The sequence below is a fragment of the Lithobates pipiens genome, unplaced genomic scaffold (genome assembly GCF_037356315.1).
Source record: "Lithobates pipiens isolate NorthernLeopardFrog02 unplaced genomic scaffold, aLitPip1_a1.2 Scaffold_25, whole genome shotgun sequence".
Lineage (NCBI taxonomy): Eukaryota > Metazoa > Chordata > Amphibia > Anura > Ranidae > Lithobates > Lithobates pipiens.
Window position 1 is genome coordinate 41,997,350 of NW_027507787.1, and position 20,458 is coordinate 42,017,807.

General features: G+C 46.0%; 1 protein-coding gene across 1 annotated transcript in view; it reads left to right on the forward strand.

Annotated features, from left to right (window-relative positions):
* Positions 1 to 4,710: 4,710 nt before the first annotated feature.
* TLL2 (tolloid like 2) overlaps positions 4,711 to 20,458 on the forward strand; it is a gene marked incomplete in the record, with an annotated part of 245,251 nt that continues 229,503 nt past the window's right edge. Inside the window, 1 exon segment of the mRNA XM_077454363.1 lies at positions 4,711 to 4,961. Within this exon segment, the coding sequence (XP_077310489.1) occupies positions 4,793 to 4,961 (169 nt within the window).

Consider the following 20,458-nt stretch of genomic DNA (forward strand, 5'->3'; position numbering starts at 1 on the left):
CGGGTGCCATCCGCCAGTGGGGTGACACCATCAAGGTGCTGTCAAGCCCCCCCATCAGTGAAGTGTGACTTTGGGCTCTTTTCCCTGCTCAGTCCAGCAGAGAACTCTGTGGTGCTGTGACAGGAGAAAGGCGAGCTGCGGGCTATCAGAGCTTTCCCCCGCTCGCCCCCCCCCCCTTTCTCCTGTCAGGAAGAAGAGATGGCCCACTCCGTTCCTTCCCTATTCGCCATAACTGAGGTCCAATCAAAGGAGACTAGGAGAGGAGAGCATCATGGGACATGTTGTCCCAACGATTGGGGGCTCCATTTTCCACAGTTAAGAGGCTACAGCTCGATCAAGAGAAAGATTGAGAGACTGCAGCCTGGAAAAAAGGGGGAGAGAGCGCTACAGATGAAAGAATAAGGAGTGTGCTGGGCGGAAGCCAGAGAGAGAGCCACGCTGCCCAGCACCACCAGAGAGAGAAAGACTGAGCCACTACCAGGGTACAGACATGCTACACTACTGACCAGAGTCGCCTTCGGGGAACCCAGAGTGAGTGATCATCCAGCCAGAGGGATCACTGCTGTAGTTTCACTGGGTCTGGTAAGAGGGCCTGTTGGCCATTATCCATTACTTATCCTAGGGACGGTACTAAGTCTGCAGTCTCTGACCAGAATAATGTGATAATTACATTGTAGAAAAGAGGTGGTGAATGGGTGACCGTAAAATGATGCCCCCCCCCCCCCCTGCAAAAAAATCTACAGATGCCCATGCACTAGCCTCCATGACCTAGGAGCGCCAGCGTGGCCTCTGCTGAAACAAACCACCCAGGTACCATTACGCCAAAGAATCTGCATAGCCCTCCCTGTTGGGAGCAGCACAGTGCCTCCTCTGGCAACTAATAAGAACAGATACTACACTTGATCTTAGCTAAAAGGTGGTGAATAACACATTAACTTGCTAGTAGCTAACTGAGCCCTGCTTATCTCCAATCCAACAACACACTGCAAAAGGTTCCTATGGGAAGAAACCTTTTATAGTGGAGGGTGGGACTATGAGCACTTAGCCAAGATTGGGCAAAGTCATCATGACTTTGTCCAATCAGGGCACTGACAGTGCTCTGTGCCCTGATTGGGCAAAGCCTTGCACCTGACCAACGGTCGAGTGCATTGATTCATCCAATTAGGGCCCTAGAATGCACAGTGCATTGTGGGGGTCGCTCAGCAGGCTAACATCCCACCAAGCAGGCCCGAACAGCGATGTTTTACATGTGCTGCATTAACCCATTAATTTGACATAAATGTTGTATGCCACACTTTTAACATTATAGATCATCTGGATCCTGTTGCATTTTAATGGGTGATTATTGAGCAGACAGAACTTGAAATCTTTCGGGGTCAGAGAATCGGGCTGATCTCATCCACCTACCAGCTTTGCACAGGTTCTTATAGTCTCACCCCTGTGTACTGCACTGCATCGTAATCACACACTACCTGCCTGGAGTTTACATGTTCTACCTGTGCCTGCGTAGGTTTCCTCTGGGTACGCCGGTTTCCTCCCACACTCCAAAGACATGCTGGTAGGTTAATTGGCTTCTGTCCAAAATTGGCCCTAGTATATGAATGTGAGTTGGGGACCTTGGATTGTGAGCTCCTTGAGGGTAGGGACTGATGTGAGTGTGTGATGTATGTGTAAATTGAAGGCACTATATGGGTATCTTAAATAAATAATAATATAATAGATGAGCATCTTAATGAGATGCAATGTACAGGGATAGGGATAATTGTAGACATGCACACTTACTAAGGTTGAACTGGATGGACTGGTGTCTTTATTCAACCTTACTAACTCCAGACAGGTAGTGCTGTGGATGGGATTTGAACCGACGTCCCTAGTGCTGCTAGGTGGAAATGCTAATCACGTTTCCTATGTTAATCCTATTGTGTGTGTTTGCATGTCACGGGTACAGAAGCTCACTCATTTGAATGGCTGTACCTGATTGCACCACACGGCTTCATGTGTATGCAAAAAAAGTTGCGTTTTCTGATGCATGGGAATGCCATTAAAGCAGACCTTCAGTCATTTTTTCAACTTCTTTCCATCTATTTCAATGGTTTTTATTTCAAGTTTTCACATTTTTCATAGTAAAACAGGAGTTCAAAATATGCAAACTGTTTCGTAGTGATATTCGTAAAATCACACTTTAAGGCAAATATAAACGTTCTATTATATGGCGCTGACATATTACCATCTGAGATGTAGTTAATTATTGTTGCTACATTCGTGTTATTCTAGTGGGGTCTGTATTTAGACTGAATTAACATTTTTAGATTTCAGCAAGATGACCCACATTATTTTATTAAAGTGGATGTAAACCCGAACATTTTCTTTTTTGTCTGGCACAATACAGAGTATGGGATTTCAGATCAGCTGTGCCCAGTCTTGCCACAAAGAGTTAATCCAGCTCTGAGCAATCCTCATATCTTTTTTCAGCGAAATACAATGGACAAAATGTGAAATCTTTGTCCGTTAGGCACTAGCCTAAGAGAAATGCGTTATTTTTTAATTCCCTCCCACTCCTTTCTTCTGCTGCTCTGCAAGGATTGGCTGTTCCACAAATCAGTATGATTGGGCATGCTGAAGTCATGTGGGAACTTTTCTGGGTTTTGACTGGATGTTAGTGATCATAGCAGAAGTTCAGTGTAAGAAATACACAGGAGAAAATGCATGTTGATAAGGGGAGTGTAGAGGTGGGCGGGGAGTCTACTTATATCACGATTCCACCCACTGATCCCTGGAAAACAGACCCACCCACAGAATCTGCAGTTTTTTGGGTCTCATAGCAGACAGGGGGGAGACATTTGAAAGATGAGTATACATGCAGGAGGCATGTATATCCTTCTAGATAACCAATATTGCAGTAGTTTAGAAAGGATGAGAGTGGGTTTACATCCACTTTAAGACCCCTTTCACACCACACCGCCCACTGCGTCGGCGGTAAAACGCTGCTATTTTTACCGCCGGATTTGCCGGCAGTATTACAGCGCTGCCCCATTGATTTCAATGGGGAGCAGTGGTGGAGGAGTGGTAAACACACCGCTCCTTTACCGCTCCAAAGAAGCTGCTGGCAGGACTTTTTTCTGACGTCCTGCCAGTGCACCGCTGTAGTGTGAAAGCCCTCTGGGCTTTCACACTACACACAATGGTGCAGCTTCTTTAGGGCGGATTGCAGGCGCTATTTCTAACGCTATAGCTCCTGCAAAACGCCCTGGTGTAAAAGGGGTGTAAAGGTACTAAAGAGGATAATTCTACCCAAGGAGAGGTAGTTTGAGAAGAAAGGAAGAAATAAAGAGTTAGAAATTTAGAAAGTGACCCCCACACCCCAACTTCTCCCCCCCCCACCGCCCCCCCCACCCTATACAAACACAGTCCTAGAGTCTCCCGTTACTGGATACAGGGACTCCATATCTTTTCAAACTGTTGCATTTTATAATTTAAAGTTGCTGTCATTCATTTGTTGAGCATGATTGTTTGTGTTTGTGCTGGTCAAATTTTAGCTGCTGTAAATATAAATGTTATAAGTTGCCTTTGGGATTTTGAGGCTAATTCCACATTTTTAATGGCGCCCCAGACGTAGTGTGCTTTTGCTGTATTTGCCGTGCTGAAATCACAGGAATGAAAATATCACGTGAAGCTTGTCCCCCAAAAAGGGTGCAGGAACTCCTTTTGTGGGACAAACTTTCATCGAGTGACCCACTTGCAAAAAATGTGTGTAAATCGCCCCCAAATAACTGCAAACAGGAAGGTGTGTTCTTGCTACGTGAAGTGGGAATGATGCCCTAAAGACACCCCACCTCTCTGATAAAAGAAGTTTTCCTTGTGGGCACATACATGAACCTGTAACCCGTACACACCATCAGAAAGTCGGGTGACAAATACCGCTTTCCAAGCGATCGTATGATAATCGGATCGTTAGTATGGAGTTTTCGAGAGCCGATCATGACAATTCATCCGATATTATCTGAAGGGACAAACACAAACAAAATTCTACGATACCAGATCATACGATTTTTGTTAATTCAGTACAGATTTCGTCCAAAATTACAATACAAATACACTGCGTCACTGCCGAATTTTTGGTCTGTCGTAGGAGAATTTTGGAACTTTAGTAACCTCTTCATTTTCAATAGATTAGCATGCAAAAAACAAACGATCATTTGTGCGATAATCTCATATTAGATTGTAAGCTCTTCTCTTAATCCTCTTGTATTATAACTGTATTGCCTCCTCTTTATATTGTAAAGCGCTGCGTAAACTGTTGGCGCTCCTGTATATTAATAATTGTGTGTAGCAGGCATTATGTTTCGTACATTCGGGGTGCTCGTCGCATTGTAAACGCATTGTGCCGCACATGAACGCAGCGCACAGGTGGGGATGAGCCCCTATATGTTGCTCTCATGTCTATACAAGGATCAGCACTATGGAAGTTCTATGTAGCGATGCTCAGTGCTGAGAAGACGCTCATAGAACGTGTGGAGGGATCCAGTCCATAGCAGAGATGATCCCTGGACAGGGACAAGCCCCGATCGCCGGCCATCAGCTGATTGGACGAAGCCTTCCAGGCCCCGCCCAGGGCCAGGCTGAGCGCACGCTAACGAGCCCTTCAGTAATAAGCCCAGGACCCCGCCCCCAAGCCACGCCCCCTGCACCCCCTTATACACCGCCCGCTCCTCCATCCCCCAGCACATACACACACCGAGCCCGGAGAGTCGGGGCACCTGTACACCGGAGAGGAGAAGTTTGCTGGGCAGCGATGAGCTGCGGCGGGTCCCATGTGAGCAGTGTGCGGGCACTGACATCTGCGGGGCTCCTCTTCCTATGGCACATCCCCCTGGCGATGGGGCACACGGCCGGCTTCGGCTTTGAGTACCTAATGGAGGAGAGCGCAGAGGAGCCCAACTACAAGGACCCCTGCAAGGCCGGTAGGTGCAACTTCTGTCCGATCACATGTATGGAGATGTCCTGGCAACCCATCACCCTGAGTCTACCACGATCACCACCCTGCAATCTGATTGGCCGATCTCGCCATACATGTTACAATCAACTTTACATTTATTTAAAACTTTTTTTCATATAACCACCTACCTGAGCTGGCCGATCACTTGTTGAAAATATATACTTTATGTGGATTGGAGCTGTCCAATCAGATGGCTTATTGCTCTACATGGTTGTTGGGCTTGGCAGATCTAAAGAAGATTGTAATGTGTATGGTGGAGTGTGGGGGGCCTCTGCAGAGTGATCTATTGGATTGCTTTTCAGAGGGCATTTGACACCTCACCGCCTGGCTTTATCTGTATAATGCTGCACCACTTTTCTGCAACATTGGCGCATCGCATGCCACTGCAGTGCATGTTCGCCAGCCAGCACTACCTATCAAGCTTTGCACACTGAGTTAAAATTGCCATAGCATCTGTAAAGCCCTGTCCATCTGTATTGGGACAGTTCAGGTAGGTGGCCAGGGGGGCAGTAAATCTGAAACTCAGGTGACCCTTCTTCCCTGTTCTCTCCTTTCTCATATATATTTTTTATTTATTTTTTGCCCCAAAAGAGCACTTTGATTGTGGGGTGCTCTGAAACTGAGCACTGTGTGTGATACTGAGATGACTAGAGCTGTACTGAAATCTCACTAGAAAGGAACCTGCGATTGGTACTACATCACCCAGCAGTTGTGCATTCACCTCACTGGTGTGACTGAGCCCACAATCGATTTTACAGGCAATACTTTGTGGTTGTGGCATAGTCTCAAGACTTAGTTTGGTCTGTCCAATGTGACATGGTTTGTTGTTGTGGGGGGGGAAAGTATTTTATATATATATATATATATATATATATATATATATATATATATATATATATATATATATATATATATATATATATATAACTTTTTTTTTTTTTTTTTTTTTTTTTACAAGGTTTTTCGTCATACATTATTGCAGACCTGAGCACCCTCCAGGTTTGCTTGTAGGTAGGTGATCTGGGTTGGTTTAAAAAAAAAAAAAAAAAAAAGTTTTCAGCCACCTATTTTTACCACCCTTTACTGCAACATAGAATACCAAGTCCTTGTCTTGTGTGGCCATGCACAACAACTTGCATTATGATGCATTCATTTTGAATAGGCTGCCTTACTGCCGTGCACATTAGTGCGTGAAATCCCGCAGGTTTATGAACACGTGGGAAGGCTGTCAAAGTGTGCCCTGTGTGGATACATACGTTTCCACTAGTATAGATGTCAAAGCATATATTTTGTTATAAACCTATACTTTAAACACATAAGCATTTTATTAAAATACATTTTTGAATTGAATCCGATCCACCCTGGTTGTCAGCTTTCTTGGCTATCTTCCATAAACAAAGCACCCCCCTCATTGTCATAGAGAAGAGAGGGAGTTTGTCGTCCAAGTCCTGAGAGCAGCCTAGGGGGATATCACTGTTTCTCCATGAGACCCCCCCTTTCACACTGACAGCGCCCGCCTTTGGTGCGACTCGGTTTTAGCGGTGCTTTGGCAGCGCTGTTCATTCATTGCAATGGGCAGGGCATTTTGGGAGCGCTAAATACAGCGCTCCCAACCTGCCCCAAAGATGCTGCTTGCAGGACTTTTGGTAACGTCCCGCAAGTGCACCGTCCGAGTGTAAAAAGTCACATGGGAGGTGTTTAGGCCCTTGAGAGAAGAAAAAAAAAAAAAAAACACCCCTTTTTTTTTTTTTTTTTCTTCCTAGTGCTAAAGCACCTAAAAATCGCCCAGTGTGAAAGGGGTCTAATGCAGCTGCCATGTTTAAGGACTGGCAAACTGCAGTATGTTACATTTTTAGATTTAGGATACAATTTAATCACTTCAATACAGGGCACTTTAACCCCCTTCCTGCCCAGACCAATTTTTAGATATCAGTGCTCACACAATTACTCATGCAACACTACCCAAATAGATTTTTTTTTTTTTTTAGAAAATTTAAAAAGTAATTTTCATCCATAAATTTGGGCCAAAATGTATACTGCTACACATCTTTGGTAAAAACACAAATTGGTGGATATTATTTAGTCTATGTGGTACCATAGCTTGCAGACTAACTTTCAATTGTTGCCAATTGATCACACCTGATACCATCTCATTTCTTGAGGTCCTAAAGCCCCTTTCACACAGTGGACTGATTAGGTTGCCTGTCAGTTTTTCAGGCGGACCTGAACAGATGCTCCATGCTTCGCTATGGCGCAACGGATGTCAGCGGTGACATGTCTGCTGACATCCGCCAAATGCAGATAGATGAAAACCCTATTTTTTTTTTTTTTTCCATCCTTCTGGCAGATCGGATGATAACGGACAAGTGGTAGTAGCACATTCTGTTACTCGAGTATGGTGATGCCACATGTGTGACTCTTGCATACAGAGGCCCAACATGCAGGGAGCGCCTCCAGGTGTTCTAGGAGCATAAATTCCACCTCTAATTTCATGACCACCTAGAACACCTGTGAAGGCCCTGGAGCACCAGGACAATGGAAATGCCCACAAAATGACTCCCTGAGACGGGTTCTCTGTTACTAGGAGAAGATGGTTATTATTGCTAGTGCTAGCGATACTTGCAAGAGACTCAAGCAAGCTGGTTGTACCCAAGTTGATCGCTCAACTTGGTACATTCAGCCTGCCCATTAACGGTTGACAATTCGAACAATATGTATAGCTGGCCTTGGTGCATTTACTGTATATGCTTTGTGTTGCTGGAGAAATATATTACAACAAAGTTTTTTTGTGCCTGGTGTTCAGCTTTCAAGCTAACCTGCAATCTAACTCGTATACAAGGTCTGCCCACCTGCATGAGGCGGGGGGAACGGGACGGACTATACAACCCTTTTGTGCATACTTGCTCATAATGGATGGTCAACACAGCCAGAGTACTAATTGGAGTAAACTGACAAAAGATAAATGGCCCTAATCTGTGAATAATTAACTACTTTAGTTTTATTTTTCTAAGGTGTGTCTGTTTGTTTTATCATCCAACATGCTTCATAAATGGTGACAGTGTGACCCCCCCCCATGGCACCCTTAATCTATTGTCCCAAATAAGAAGAGCTTTGCTTGTTAAATTGCTGCTTAATGTAACTTTTAGGCTGACATAGACTTGGTCCTTCCCTGATTCTAGTAATGAACCTTCTGATCCTCACCGGCATCCTTTGGCCAGACTTCTATTAATCACATTTGCAGCATTCTCCTGACAGATGCTGGAGGGACCGTGGTGAGATCATTCTGGTGTTCCAGCAAGTTCTGCACGGAACGCTGCCTTTCCGATACGTTCTCAGGAGCATGTGAGGCAACCCAGTGTAGGATATGACTTTGATATGGTAAGAACTAGTCATACAAATGATTTGTAAATGTAATTCGATTTTCTACTTGGTAGGAAGGGGGGCAACAATATTCACTTTCTGGCTTATTCAGTAAGTCTAATTGCAAGTGCATTTGTAGTAGACAAGCGCTGGTTCCCAATTCAAATACCTGAGTCACTACTTGGACTTTAGTTAATACTGAACTCCAGGTACAATCTACAGCAGGGGTCCGCAACCTGTAGATCACTGTTAGGGCTTGCTGACCCGCCATCCCAGAGCATCACAGTGCAATGCAGAGGGACTACTTGTAAAGTTGGTTCTGTAGTGGTGAGGAAAAGCTGCTTAAGCCGATGTCGCATGTGAAATGATGCCAACTGCACTCCTACTCTTATCCCGGCTATCAGTCTCCAGAGTGGTGCCAGCAGCAGGGAAGAAGGTCTTCAGGTCAGTGTAAAGCAATACCCTGAGCATAATAGTATAAGGCTGCTTTCACAGTTTTACCAGTCAAACAGCAAGTGTACATGAACCCTCCATGAGGTTGGTTTCACACTGACGTGCTGAGTTTTACCCACACTGCGGGTGCAGTGTACCTGTGGGTTTGCGGCGCTTGGCCATAGACTTCTATTATATCCTGAGTTTGGCACACTTTCTGAAAGTGCACCACACTCACTGGATATAAGTCGATGGTAAAGCACAGCTAACCCAATGCAGATGTGGTGCACCCATAGTGCAGGTAAACTGCAGCACATCAGTGTGAAACCAACCTCCATGGAGGGTTCATGTACACTTGCTGTTTGACTGGTAAAACTTCATAGGTAAGATGTGGATATTAGCTAGCTGCAATGGCCAGGGGTGTACACATGTCCCAGCTGCAGCAGGGGTTATACACCCTGTCATGATTGGGTGTAGCACCTGCCAAGCATGACCCATTCAAGTGAGTGTTTGACACTTGGACATATGTTGCCTCCTCACCATCTGATTTAAAATCGGGGATTGCAGTAATAGAGGTCTAAATCACGTGTGAGGTGGCACTGTGCCCGGTGATCTTCCCCACCACAATTCAAGTAGCTCTCCACCTCTTTAAGGTTGTCTACCCCTGGTCTACAGTATATTGCGTTGTTACATTGTTTTCAAATCTGAGGAGCTACTAAAGAAGCTGATGCCCCACTGCATGCTAACAGGGGGCCACTCTTGGCACCACTTCCATTCACACATGGCCTTGCTGTGTGATGTGTCTTACTCATGGGGGGAGGCATTCTCTGACAAGTTAGAGAGGAGTGGTTGTGGTGACCAATCCTAAAGCGTCTTGTTGGTATTCTGTGAATGGCCGCAGTGACCAGCGGGGAAACCCTGTGTGGTTACTATGTAGAAGAGAAGCTGCTTGGCACGAGACCCAGGAGATCTCTATCACTGTAGTAGCACCAACTACTAGACTGAGTTGCAGCTACCACACCATCGGGTATAGAATATGCATACTTGCATTGGTCCAAGCTAGATCACTGTCTCTCCAATAAGGCCATGTTCCACCTGAACGATATTTATTTATTTTTTCCTGCTGAGAAGCTTGTAGCTGTAACAATCTTATTTGTTTCAATGCTCCCTGTTCACATCTGAGTCTTTTTGTTGCATGTCGGCAAATTCTATTCACTCAAGAGTACAAGGACTTCTTCTAGGCAGATTGGGCTCCATTGACTTTAACGGGAATGCCTGGAAAAAATGCTCAGAGTTCACCAGCATTTTGTTGCATGTTTTCTGCCAAAACTGCTCTCCACTCCTCATCTCCTCCCCCTAGTGCCTTTTTTATTTTTATTGTTTATCAAAGTTATACTGCAGTGGTTTTTGCACAGAACAGCCTGGATTCTCCTCTAGGTTTCCTCTTCGGTGCTCCTCCCTCCTGACAAGTGCCCCCAAAGCCAGCAGCTTTCCATTGTGGCACCCAAGCTGAGCTGCAGTTTCGTGTTTCCATTCAGACATGGAGCCCCTGCTAGATTCCTGCCCTCTCTCTCCTAATTGACTTTGACAGCAGCGGGAGCCAGTGGCGCTCCTCTGCTGTGTTAGCCAATGAGGGTCCCGGGCAGCTGAGTCTCTCATGCAACATTGCTGGATGAGGCTCAGGTAAGTATTAGGGGGGGCTGCTGTGTGTGTGTGTGTGTGTGTGTGTGTATGTATGTATGTATGTATGTATGTAATCTCTATCTCTCTCAAATTTCCTCATTTTAGGCCGATACATATTTTTGGTGGAAAAAAAAAAAATCACAATAAGCATTTGGTTTGCACAAAAGTTATAGCGTTTACAAAATGGGGGATGGTTTTATGGCATTTTTATTACTTGACTTTTTTTTTCGTCGTCTGTCCAGGACACCACTAGAGAGATAGGCTCCACCTCCAGAGGCAGGAAACACAATCCAGATCTTTAAAGGGCGTCTCCATCCCTTCCCCTTCAGTCTTTGTTTCCTCCACCGGAGGAGGAGGCTGGATCAGGAGCTCTCCTTCCCCTGACGGTGGGATTGCCCATAACAGACGGGGAAGGAGTTCTGGGTGTACCTGTTGTTGGTAACAGACATCTGAGGTCCTCCGGTCGGGTTGACAGCAGCTACGAACCGGTGTTCTCCTTCTGAAGCCCGGGGAGGGCTGACCTGAAGCCCGGGGCGGGCACAGGCATCAAGTTCCGGCCTGTGGCACGCAGGAGGAGGATAGAGGACTTCCGGCAATCCACTTCCGGTCCCGGGTCGCGCGGCGAGCGTGGACGTTCGGGACCTTGGTGGCTATTTTAGAAAGCCCCGGCCACATAACGTTTGTGCTGCATCTCTAAGGGAAAAGCCTCCAGGCGGTTAGGCAAGATTCCGATTGAATATGGATGCAGTGGAGAGTGGCAGTGGAGCCGAACCAGCTCAGGTAGGCAAACAGGTGTCTTGTACCTACAGGGCTGGGAGAGGGGGGGGGGGGGAGTGATGGACTAATCAATGCAAAGGCATTCTGAAATGGTCCAGGTGTGGGTTTTTTTTTTTTTTTTTTTTTTTTTCTCCCCTCTCTCAAACAGTATCTGGACTAAAGAGTCTTGTGAATCCTGTTAGCGGTTGGTGGGGTGCACATGGGTGTTTGGTGAAGGCGTCCTATTTTTGCTAAGGTTTCGCTGACGTTAGCTTGTCTGTTTTTTCCCTTCCTTCTTCTCTCCTTCTTCTATTGTCTTGGGCTCTGCCCAAAGAACCAGAGAGGTCAGGGGGGAAGAAGAGATGTCCTTCATGTATGAATAAATTAAATGAAGGATGGTCTAAGCCCCTTTGCAAACCATTCATGGACAAATTGGTCTATAAGGAAGCTACGGGAGCTTGTAAGGATTTGATTTCTGGAGTACAGAAAAATGGAGTCCATCAAAGCAATGTTAGCGAACCTTGAAACCCCAAAACCAGCCGCAGCTCCCCCTGCTTCCACCCCAGTGGAAGGTGACGAATCAGGGGAAGAGGAATTTGATTCTCTGGATGGCCTAAGTGAGGCGGTGTCATACAGATGTTCCTGTTCAAGGGACAAGCTCTCCCAGATATAGGCTCTCACTCGAGGAGGTTGATGCCTTACTGGGGGTGATTTATGAGACGCTCGAAATTGGAGAAGAGCCAGTCTCCCTGTCCTTGCATGACCGGATGTATCAGACCCTAAAGACAGATTCAGTTAGGGTCTTTCCAGTTCATAGCACACTGATAGATTCGATCAAGAGAGTGGGAGGAGCCAGAGAAAACAATTTTTTTCCTAAAAGTATGAAGCGGAGATTCCCCTTCAGCGAGGACCCCTCTTGTGTTTGGAACAAAGTGCCCAAGGTAGACGCAGCTTTTTCCCAGTGTGCAAAATCAACAGACCTCGCCTTTGAGGACATGGGTGTTCTTAAGGAACCCATGGATAAAAGGATGGAGGTGCTGCTGAAGAGGTCATGGGAAGTAACCATGACTAATTTAAAACCTGCAATGGCCACGACAATAGTGGCTCGCAACTTGGAGGTCTGGCTGGAACAATTGCAAGGCCATTTGGAAGGGGGGACCTCCAGAATGGAAATCCTGGATTCCCTTCCTATGCTACATAAAGCAGCAGGTTATATAGCAGATGCCTCTGCAGAGTCTGTTAAATTGTCAGCCAGGACCGCTGCCCTCATAAATTCATCTCGCAGGGCACTTTGGTTGAAGTCTTGGTCAGGAGACTCGGCCTCAAAAGTGAGGTTATGTGGCATGCCCTTTGAGGGAGACCTCTTGTTCTGACAGGATCTTGAGAGTCCTGGACCGTACTGCGGACAAGAAGGCCTTTCCTGTTAAACCCAAAAAAAGACTACAGGTAAACGCCTTTTTTCGTCCTCAAAGGCAGGGACAGTCACAAGGACAGACCTCTAAGGAGTCAACCCCTAAGAAACAGTGGGTGGGAGGAAAACAGAAAGGCAATCTCTTTTCATCTTCCAAAAAAACACTAAATCCCAGTGACTTGGTTCCTGTGGGGGGAAGACTGGGGCAGTTCCTCCCACAGTGGGAAAAGACTACCCCAAATACTTTTATTCTGAGGATCATCAGGGAGGGTTACAAAATACAGTTCAAGCACATCCCACCTACAAGGATGTGTCTGACCAAGCCTCCCAAGGATCCCCAGAAAGCGACAGCCTTGCTGTCACAAACTGGCGATTTTAATAGACCAGAGGGTTCTAGTGCCAGTCCCATCACAAGAAATAAACCATGGTTTCTATTCGCACGTGTTTGTAGTGAAGAAACCGTCAGGCAAATTCTGGTTGATTTTGAATCTAAAGTTACTGAACAAGTGGGTAACTTAGGCCGCGTACACACGGGCGGACTGTTCGCCCAACTTTGTCCGCTGAACAGTGTTTGGGCGGACAGTCCGCTCGTGTGTAGGCTTTCAGCGGACAGTTTCAGCGGACAGTTTGACGAACAAGGTTTTTCGGAATTTCCGAAAAACTGTCCGCTGAAACCTTGTTTCAGCGAACAGTCCGCTCGTGTGTAGGCTTGTTCGTCAAACTAAGTTCCGCGCATGCTCAAAGGATTTTCACGCCGAAAGTTATAATGCAGTGTATAGGACGTCGCATTTTTCGTCCCGTCGTACGTGCCGTTCACGTCATCGCGCACGGTTTCAGCAAACTGTTCGTCCGTCGTGTGTGGCCATGTCCGTCCATGCTAATTTTGAGCGGACTGTTTGCCGAAACTGTTTGACGGACAAAGTTGGGCGAACAGTCCCCGCGTGTGTACGCGGCCTTACAAGAAATTCCAGAGGGAAACAATTTTTACAGTGAGATCAGTACTCCCTCCAAATTGTTTCATGGCCTCTCTCGATCTAAGGGACGCGTATCTACACATCCCGATTCGAGAAGACTCTCAAAAGTATTTGAGGATAGCGATTCTTTGGGGAAGGCAGATTCGATGCCTCCAATTCAGGGCTCTGCCATTTGGTCTGTCTTCTTCCCCTAGGATATTTACCAAGGTCCTGGCAGAAGCGTTGGCTCCCCTAAAGTTGAAAGGGATCGCTGTCATACCATACTTGGACGACCATTTATTCTTCGCCCTCTCAAAGCTCCAACTGCAGGGAGATCTGAGGGTAGCCATCTCTCTTGCCTAAAAAAAGGCTGGGGTGGTTGGTAAACGAAGAAAAGTCGCACTTGATACCAACACAGGCCATACAGTATCTAGGTTTTCTGGTGGATTCAGTGTCAGTCTTCCTCACAGGGGAAAAAGTAGAAAAGGGGAAAGATGGTAACCTTTTTGCAGTCCAATCGGACAATTTCCATCCGATCAGCTATGGCAGGATTGGGCCTATTAGTGGCAACAATCCCTGCAGTTCCTTGGGCAAGAGCTCATTTCAGGTGTCTTCAGGCCAATATTCTGAGCAGCTGGGATGGGACACAAGAATCCCTGGACAGGACTATCCATCTATCCTCGAAGACCAGAAGGTCTCTTTGGTGGTGGAAGAGGGAGGAGAACCTAGTACGGGGTCTATGGTGGTCTCCTCCAGTGTCTGTTCGCATTACCACGGATGCCAGTGCTTGGGGCTGGGGGGCCCACTTGGGGTCAAAAGTAGCCCAAGGATGCTGGGGAAGACGCAGTCCCAGAGGTCGGCCAATTGGAGGGAGTTGCAGGCAATCTGGGAAGCCTTAAGGGCGTTTGCCAGGGATCTGAAGGACCACCATGTACAGGTCCTCTTGGACAGTATAGTGGCAGTTTCCTACCTAAACAAACAAGGGCAAACCCACTAGTCGGCAGTTTCTTTAAGGGGTTGACCAGGATTAAACCTGTTCCTTTCAAAATTTTACCCAAATGGGACCTGTCAATTGTGTTACAGGGATGGGTAAAAAAGTCTCGGGAAGAAGAAGAACTTTCCTTGAAATGGATCACGCTCAAAACAGTGTTCCTAGTGGCTATTTCCACAGCCAGATGCATTAGCGAGCTTCAGGCACTTTCGGTGAAAGCCGTTTTTACAAATTTTTGAAGATAGGCTGGTGTTGCGCACGGACCCTGGGTTTTTGCCCAAAGTAGTGACAAAGTTCCATAGAACACAGGAAATTGTTTTACCTTCGTTCTGTGGGTCCCCCACTAATCCTAAGGAGGTAGAGTTTAACCAACTGGATGTGAGAGCCTGTGTCTTACAGAATCTGGAGATGTCAAAAAGCATTAGAAAATCAAATGCATTATTTGTTTTACATGCGGGTAAAAAATTGGGGTCACAAGCTTCAAAAAATACAATTGCAAGGTGGATCAAACAAGCTATTGTAGAAGCCTACAAAGGAATGAAAATGGAATGTCCTTTTTCCCCAATGGCTCACTCTACACGGGCACTATCGACCTCATGGGCAGAGCGAGCTGGAGCGACACCAGAACAAATTTGTCAAGCAGCAACTTGGTCAAGCTACTCGACATTTATGAAGCATTACAGATTGGACCTTATCTCAGCGCAAGACCAGGCGTTTGGGAGAAAGGTCCTTCAAGCGGTAGTCGTTTACGCCCCCCCGCCCCCCCCCCCCCCCCCCAATCTGGTAAGTTCTCGTTGATCCTCTCTAGTGCTGTCCTGGACAGACTAGAGAAAACGGGTTAGACTTACCGGTAACTCTGTTTCTAGGAGTCGTCCAGGACAGCATGGATTCCCTCCCTATATGCTGTTATAATGCTGGACAAGCGTTTTTGTCGTTACAGAAGCCCTGTCCGGGGAAGTTCTCGTTTACAAGACTGAAGGGGAAGGGACGGAGACCGCCCTTTAAAGATCTGGATTGTGTTTCCTGCCTCTGGAGGTGGTGCCTATCTCTCTAGTGCTGTCCTGGACGACTCCTAGAAACAGTTACCGGTAAGTCCTAAGGCTGCTTTCACACTGGGGCGGTATTCAGGCGTTACAGCGCTAAAAGTAGCACCTGAAGAAAACCGGCCCCTTTCACTCCAGTGTGAAAGCCGGAGGGCTTTCACACTGGAGCGATGCGCTGGCAGGACGGTGAAAAAAGTCCTGCTAGCCGTATCTTTGGAGCGGTGTATTCACTGCTCCTACCCATTGAAATCAATGGGACACCGCCGGCAAAGCGCCGCTGCAGCGGCGCTTTGCGAGCGGGTTTAACCCTTTTTCGCCCGCACCGCCCCAATGTGAAAGCAGCCTTACACTCGTGTGTGTGGTTTTTTTTTTTTTTTTTTTTTCTTCAACTCTGTCACATGACAGAATCGCACCGTGTTTGAGGTGCCTTTAAGAATGCCACCCAAACGTGCGTCATGCATTTTGTTATTTGAAATCATGAGCAGAATCATGGCAACTCTACTAGTGAGACCAAAATGTGAATGGGACCTAAAACGCCTGTTACCTCTGGAATGTATTTGGACAATCTAAACTGAAAGTTCAATCAGTAAAGTTGGCAATATAGAAGCAATCTTCGCTTGAAGGAGGGAACTCCTGAAAACATGACCTGTTGGGGTGCCTGGAGAACTGTAGTTAAAAAACCCTGATCTAGGTCATAGGGGATAAACATCTAAGAGCCCTTTCACACTGGCTAAGCGCCGCTAGTTTTAGTGGTGCTTTTAACCCCCACTAGTGTCTGAAGCAAGGGATAATAGTGCCCAAAAAGCACTGCTACCAAAGTGCTTTACATTCATTTCAATTGCCTTTTTGATACGTGTGTAGTCTACACTGAAACCATTTTCACGTTTGCTAACTTATCTAGATGCCGTTTTTTTTATATACCCAAAGCGACAGTCCCACAATGCTGCAGTCCTGAGCCTTCTCTGGCTATCCTGCTTCCCTTGACTAATTCTCATTGGGTGTCCTCTTGGGATTCAAAAGAGCCATGGTGTCATTGCAATGGGATGCCAGTGAGGGACCATCTACAGTGCTGGCTTGGTAGTTGCACGCCCCCCCCATCCAGAAATATTGAAAGTGAGGCACCTTGATGGGAGGACTATATCTTGCTATAAGAAGTAATTTGGCTTTGTTTCTCTTTTGTTTTTTTTATGGCAACTTTCATTTTCAGGGGTTTCTGCCTAATTTGAGTTGCTAGTAGTGCTGAACTGGCTAAAAATGGATATTGGCTTGATTTCTCGGACACCTGTCTTTTTTTTTTTTTTTTTTTTTTTTTTTTTTTTTCTCCCCGGACGAAAATCGGACATTGTGTTCACATCCGACAAATTGTATAGTCTGCAATCCAGCTTTTGTTGTACAAAAAAAATCAACATTGGCTGTTGCAAGTGCCATACTAATGATCCAAAAATCAGCAGACCACTCAACTAAATTTTGGTGTGTGTGTGTGTGTGTGTGTGTGTATATAGGCCTTTACACTTCCAATCTCATGTTGCCTTGCGACTTCAGGTCTAACCTCCATCAGTGAACAGGATCTAACTTTAAGATTGCAACTTGTCCTTTCCAATACCATTCCTTTGCTTCTGGTATGGATGAAACCTCATGCCAAAAATATCTATATCATGGGGGACCCCCCCCATTCATACCAGGCCCTTTGAATTTGGCATGGATCTTGAGTGGGGGGGGGGAACCCCCAAGACCAAAATAGACTCTTATCTGAGCATGCAGGTCAGGAAGAGTGTGGGGGGGGGGGGGGGTTTGGTGGTGTGGTGAAGATGAGCCCTTCAGAGTGCCCGTATGGCAAGTCGAAACAGATAGTATTGTTTTCCTATAACAAGGTAAACTTTTGTTTTGAGGGGGGGGGGGATAGATGTATGAGTACTGCCAGCATTGCAAGCCCCTGTTGAAGACCCCTAGTGTCGGGCAGCTTCTCTGTACCCCACATTGTTTTTAGCATTTTTGGTGATCACTTCCTAAAGTGTGTGTGTGTGTGTGTGTGTGTGTGTGTGTGTGTGTTTTTGACCTGCACCATTTAGTGCCCCTCTGTTTGTGTGGGGGTTTTTTTTTTTTTTTTTTTTTTTTTTTTTCTTATATTTTCATTGTGTGTATTGGAGGAGAAAGGAGAGGAAAAAATGAACCTGTCCTTGACACGTCCATCTTGGGGTGTCTGCTCTCGTGGAGCCGGTAGATGGCAAATTGAGGACCCTCCACCAGAATCTACTCAATGGTCATCTACATATGGTAACAGATTGTGACCACAAGCCTTGTTGATCCATTGTCATAAGACAGGTGTGCCCAACCATATCGGTAAGAGTACCCATACTTCTATCCTTGAGTGGTTGATTTTGATGCGATTCCAGATAGCCAGTTCGTGTATGGCTTCAGACAACCAGTTACAGCTTTCACCACTTGTACTGCGCTTCCCAGAATTTTTATTTTTTTTTGTGCCTGGGCAATTTTATTGGAAACGTATATTTGCACATTTCATACGCACTATTTTTTCACATGATACATTGGAGCTAGGTTTTTCAGTGTGAATTACCGCTGTAAACTACCTGGAATCTCTAGGTTGGATACTCAACCTTGAAAAATCCTCCTTTTAAAAACATCAAGGAGATTACAGTACTTGGGGCTGGTCATAGATACTGTATAGAAAAAAGGGTATTTTTACCCCAGACAAGAATCGGTTCCATTATAGGACTAATTCAACTCATCAAAGCAAAGGGAAATCCTTCCATTCAGTTGTGCACGAGATTGTTGGGGAAAATGGTGGCCTCCTTCAAGGCAGTCCCTTACATGCAGTTTTATTCAAGACTGCTTCAAAGCACCATCCTGTTGGTCTGGAACCAAAAGCTTCAGGCCTTGGATTTTTCCAATACGCTTAGCTCCTGACGTACATCAGAGCCTAAATTGGTGGTTGATATCCAGCAATCTCCAAAAGGGAAAATCGTTTCTACCAGGTTCCTGGAAAGTGCTAACAGATGCCAACCTTCTAGGCTGGGGAGCAGTCCAGGGAGATGGTCCAAGTTAGAGGACCTTGCCTAGCAACATTTTGGAGATTCAGGCAGTACGTCTGCCCTAAAGTCTTGGACAGTCGCACTAAGGGATTGTCCTGTCAGAATTCAGTCTGAAAATGCCATGGCTGTGGCTTACATCAATCACCGGGGGGCATGAGAAGTTGTGCAGCCCAAAAAAAGGGAATCCTGTTCTAGCTTGGGCAGAACACAACATTCCTTGCCTCTTGGCAATATTCATTCCAGGAATGGAGAATTGGCAGGTGGACTACTTAAGTCGCCAACAATTATTTCCAAGGGAATTGTCTCTTCACCTCAACATCATCTTTAGCGATATATGTCAGAAATGGGGTACACCTGTTCACATCCAGATTCAACAACAAAGTCGACAACTTTGTGTTGAACAAGAGATCCGCTAGCATGCGGAACAGACGCTTTAGTCTTCCCATGGGATCAGTTTTCACTGATCTATGCGTTTCCTCCAGTTCTACTTCTACGTCTTCTTCGCAGGATTGAGCAAGAACGAAAGGTAATTCTGGTGGCCCAGAAGACCTTGGTTTGCAGAGATCTTAAAGATGCTGGTAGGAGTCCCTTGGACTCTGCTATTATGGCCAGACCTGCTCGCACAAGGTCCGGTATTCCATCCTACCTTACAGGTGCTAAATTTAAGTTTGGCTATTGAGACCCACAGTCTAAAGGATTGTGGGTTATCTCTAGGGATGCACCGAATGTTTTTTGGTGCCGAAACCGATACCGAAAATCTTCCTTGATACCGAAATTGACTATTTAAAAGAGATTTTTATACAGGAGATGGTCAGACTGGGGACATGCTACAGGAGATCAATGCAGCCTCACTGTGCCTCACCAGTGCATATAAACATACACGTATAAACATACAACACACATAGAAACATACATATAAACGTGTGTGTGTGTGTGTGTGTGTCTATATGAATCTCTAATCTCTATCCTCACAGTAAACAGCGTGCCCAGCTCCTGCACAGCTGATTTACACATCGGCTGAGGTGACATATGCAGCCACCGCTGTGGAAAGGGGGACTTTAGAGCGAGACCCCACAGGCTGACTGCAGCATGGGGGAGGAGGAGAGCTAAAGACAGAATGACAGCCCTGTGATGGGCGGGGCCAAGCCCAGCAGGCCCCGCCCCATTTTCAGCGCCAGTATTGGCGGAAATTCTTTCGGCTTCAGGAAGCTGGCCTCCAGAATAATCTACTATAGTCTGGCAGGCATGTTTCTTGGTGTGGATCCAGGGGTTGGAACCCCAGGAAGTATGTCATGGGTAGAATCCTTGATTTCCTGCAAATGGGATTAGAAATTGGAATAGAAATTGAACCTTTTATGTGAAATTCCCTTGGTTCTTTTCTCTAGAGAGTCTTTCTGGTTGCCATTTCTTCTGCTAGAAGAGTGTCAGAACTAGTGGCTCTGTCTTGTAAAGAGCCATATTTGATCATGGATAAGGTGGTTTTACGTCCTCATCCTGAATTCCTACCAAAGGTGGTGACAGGGTTTCACTTAAACCAAGATATTATTATTCTTCCTTTCTTCCCAGAGCCTCGCTCTAGGGAAGAAAAGGCACTACATTCCCTTGATGTAGTGAGAGCGGGCAGAGTATTTAAAGGCTCAAGGTTCATAAAACAGATGGCTTATTCGTGCTGCCAGATGGTCAAAAAAGGGCAGCGTCAAAATCCACTATTTCCAAGTGGATTTGTCAAGTCATTATTCAGGCTTATGGTTTAAAGAAGAAAATTCCCTGTTTACGTACAAGT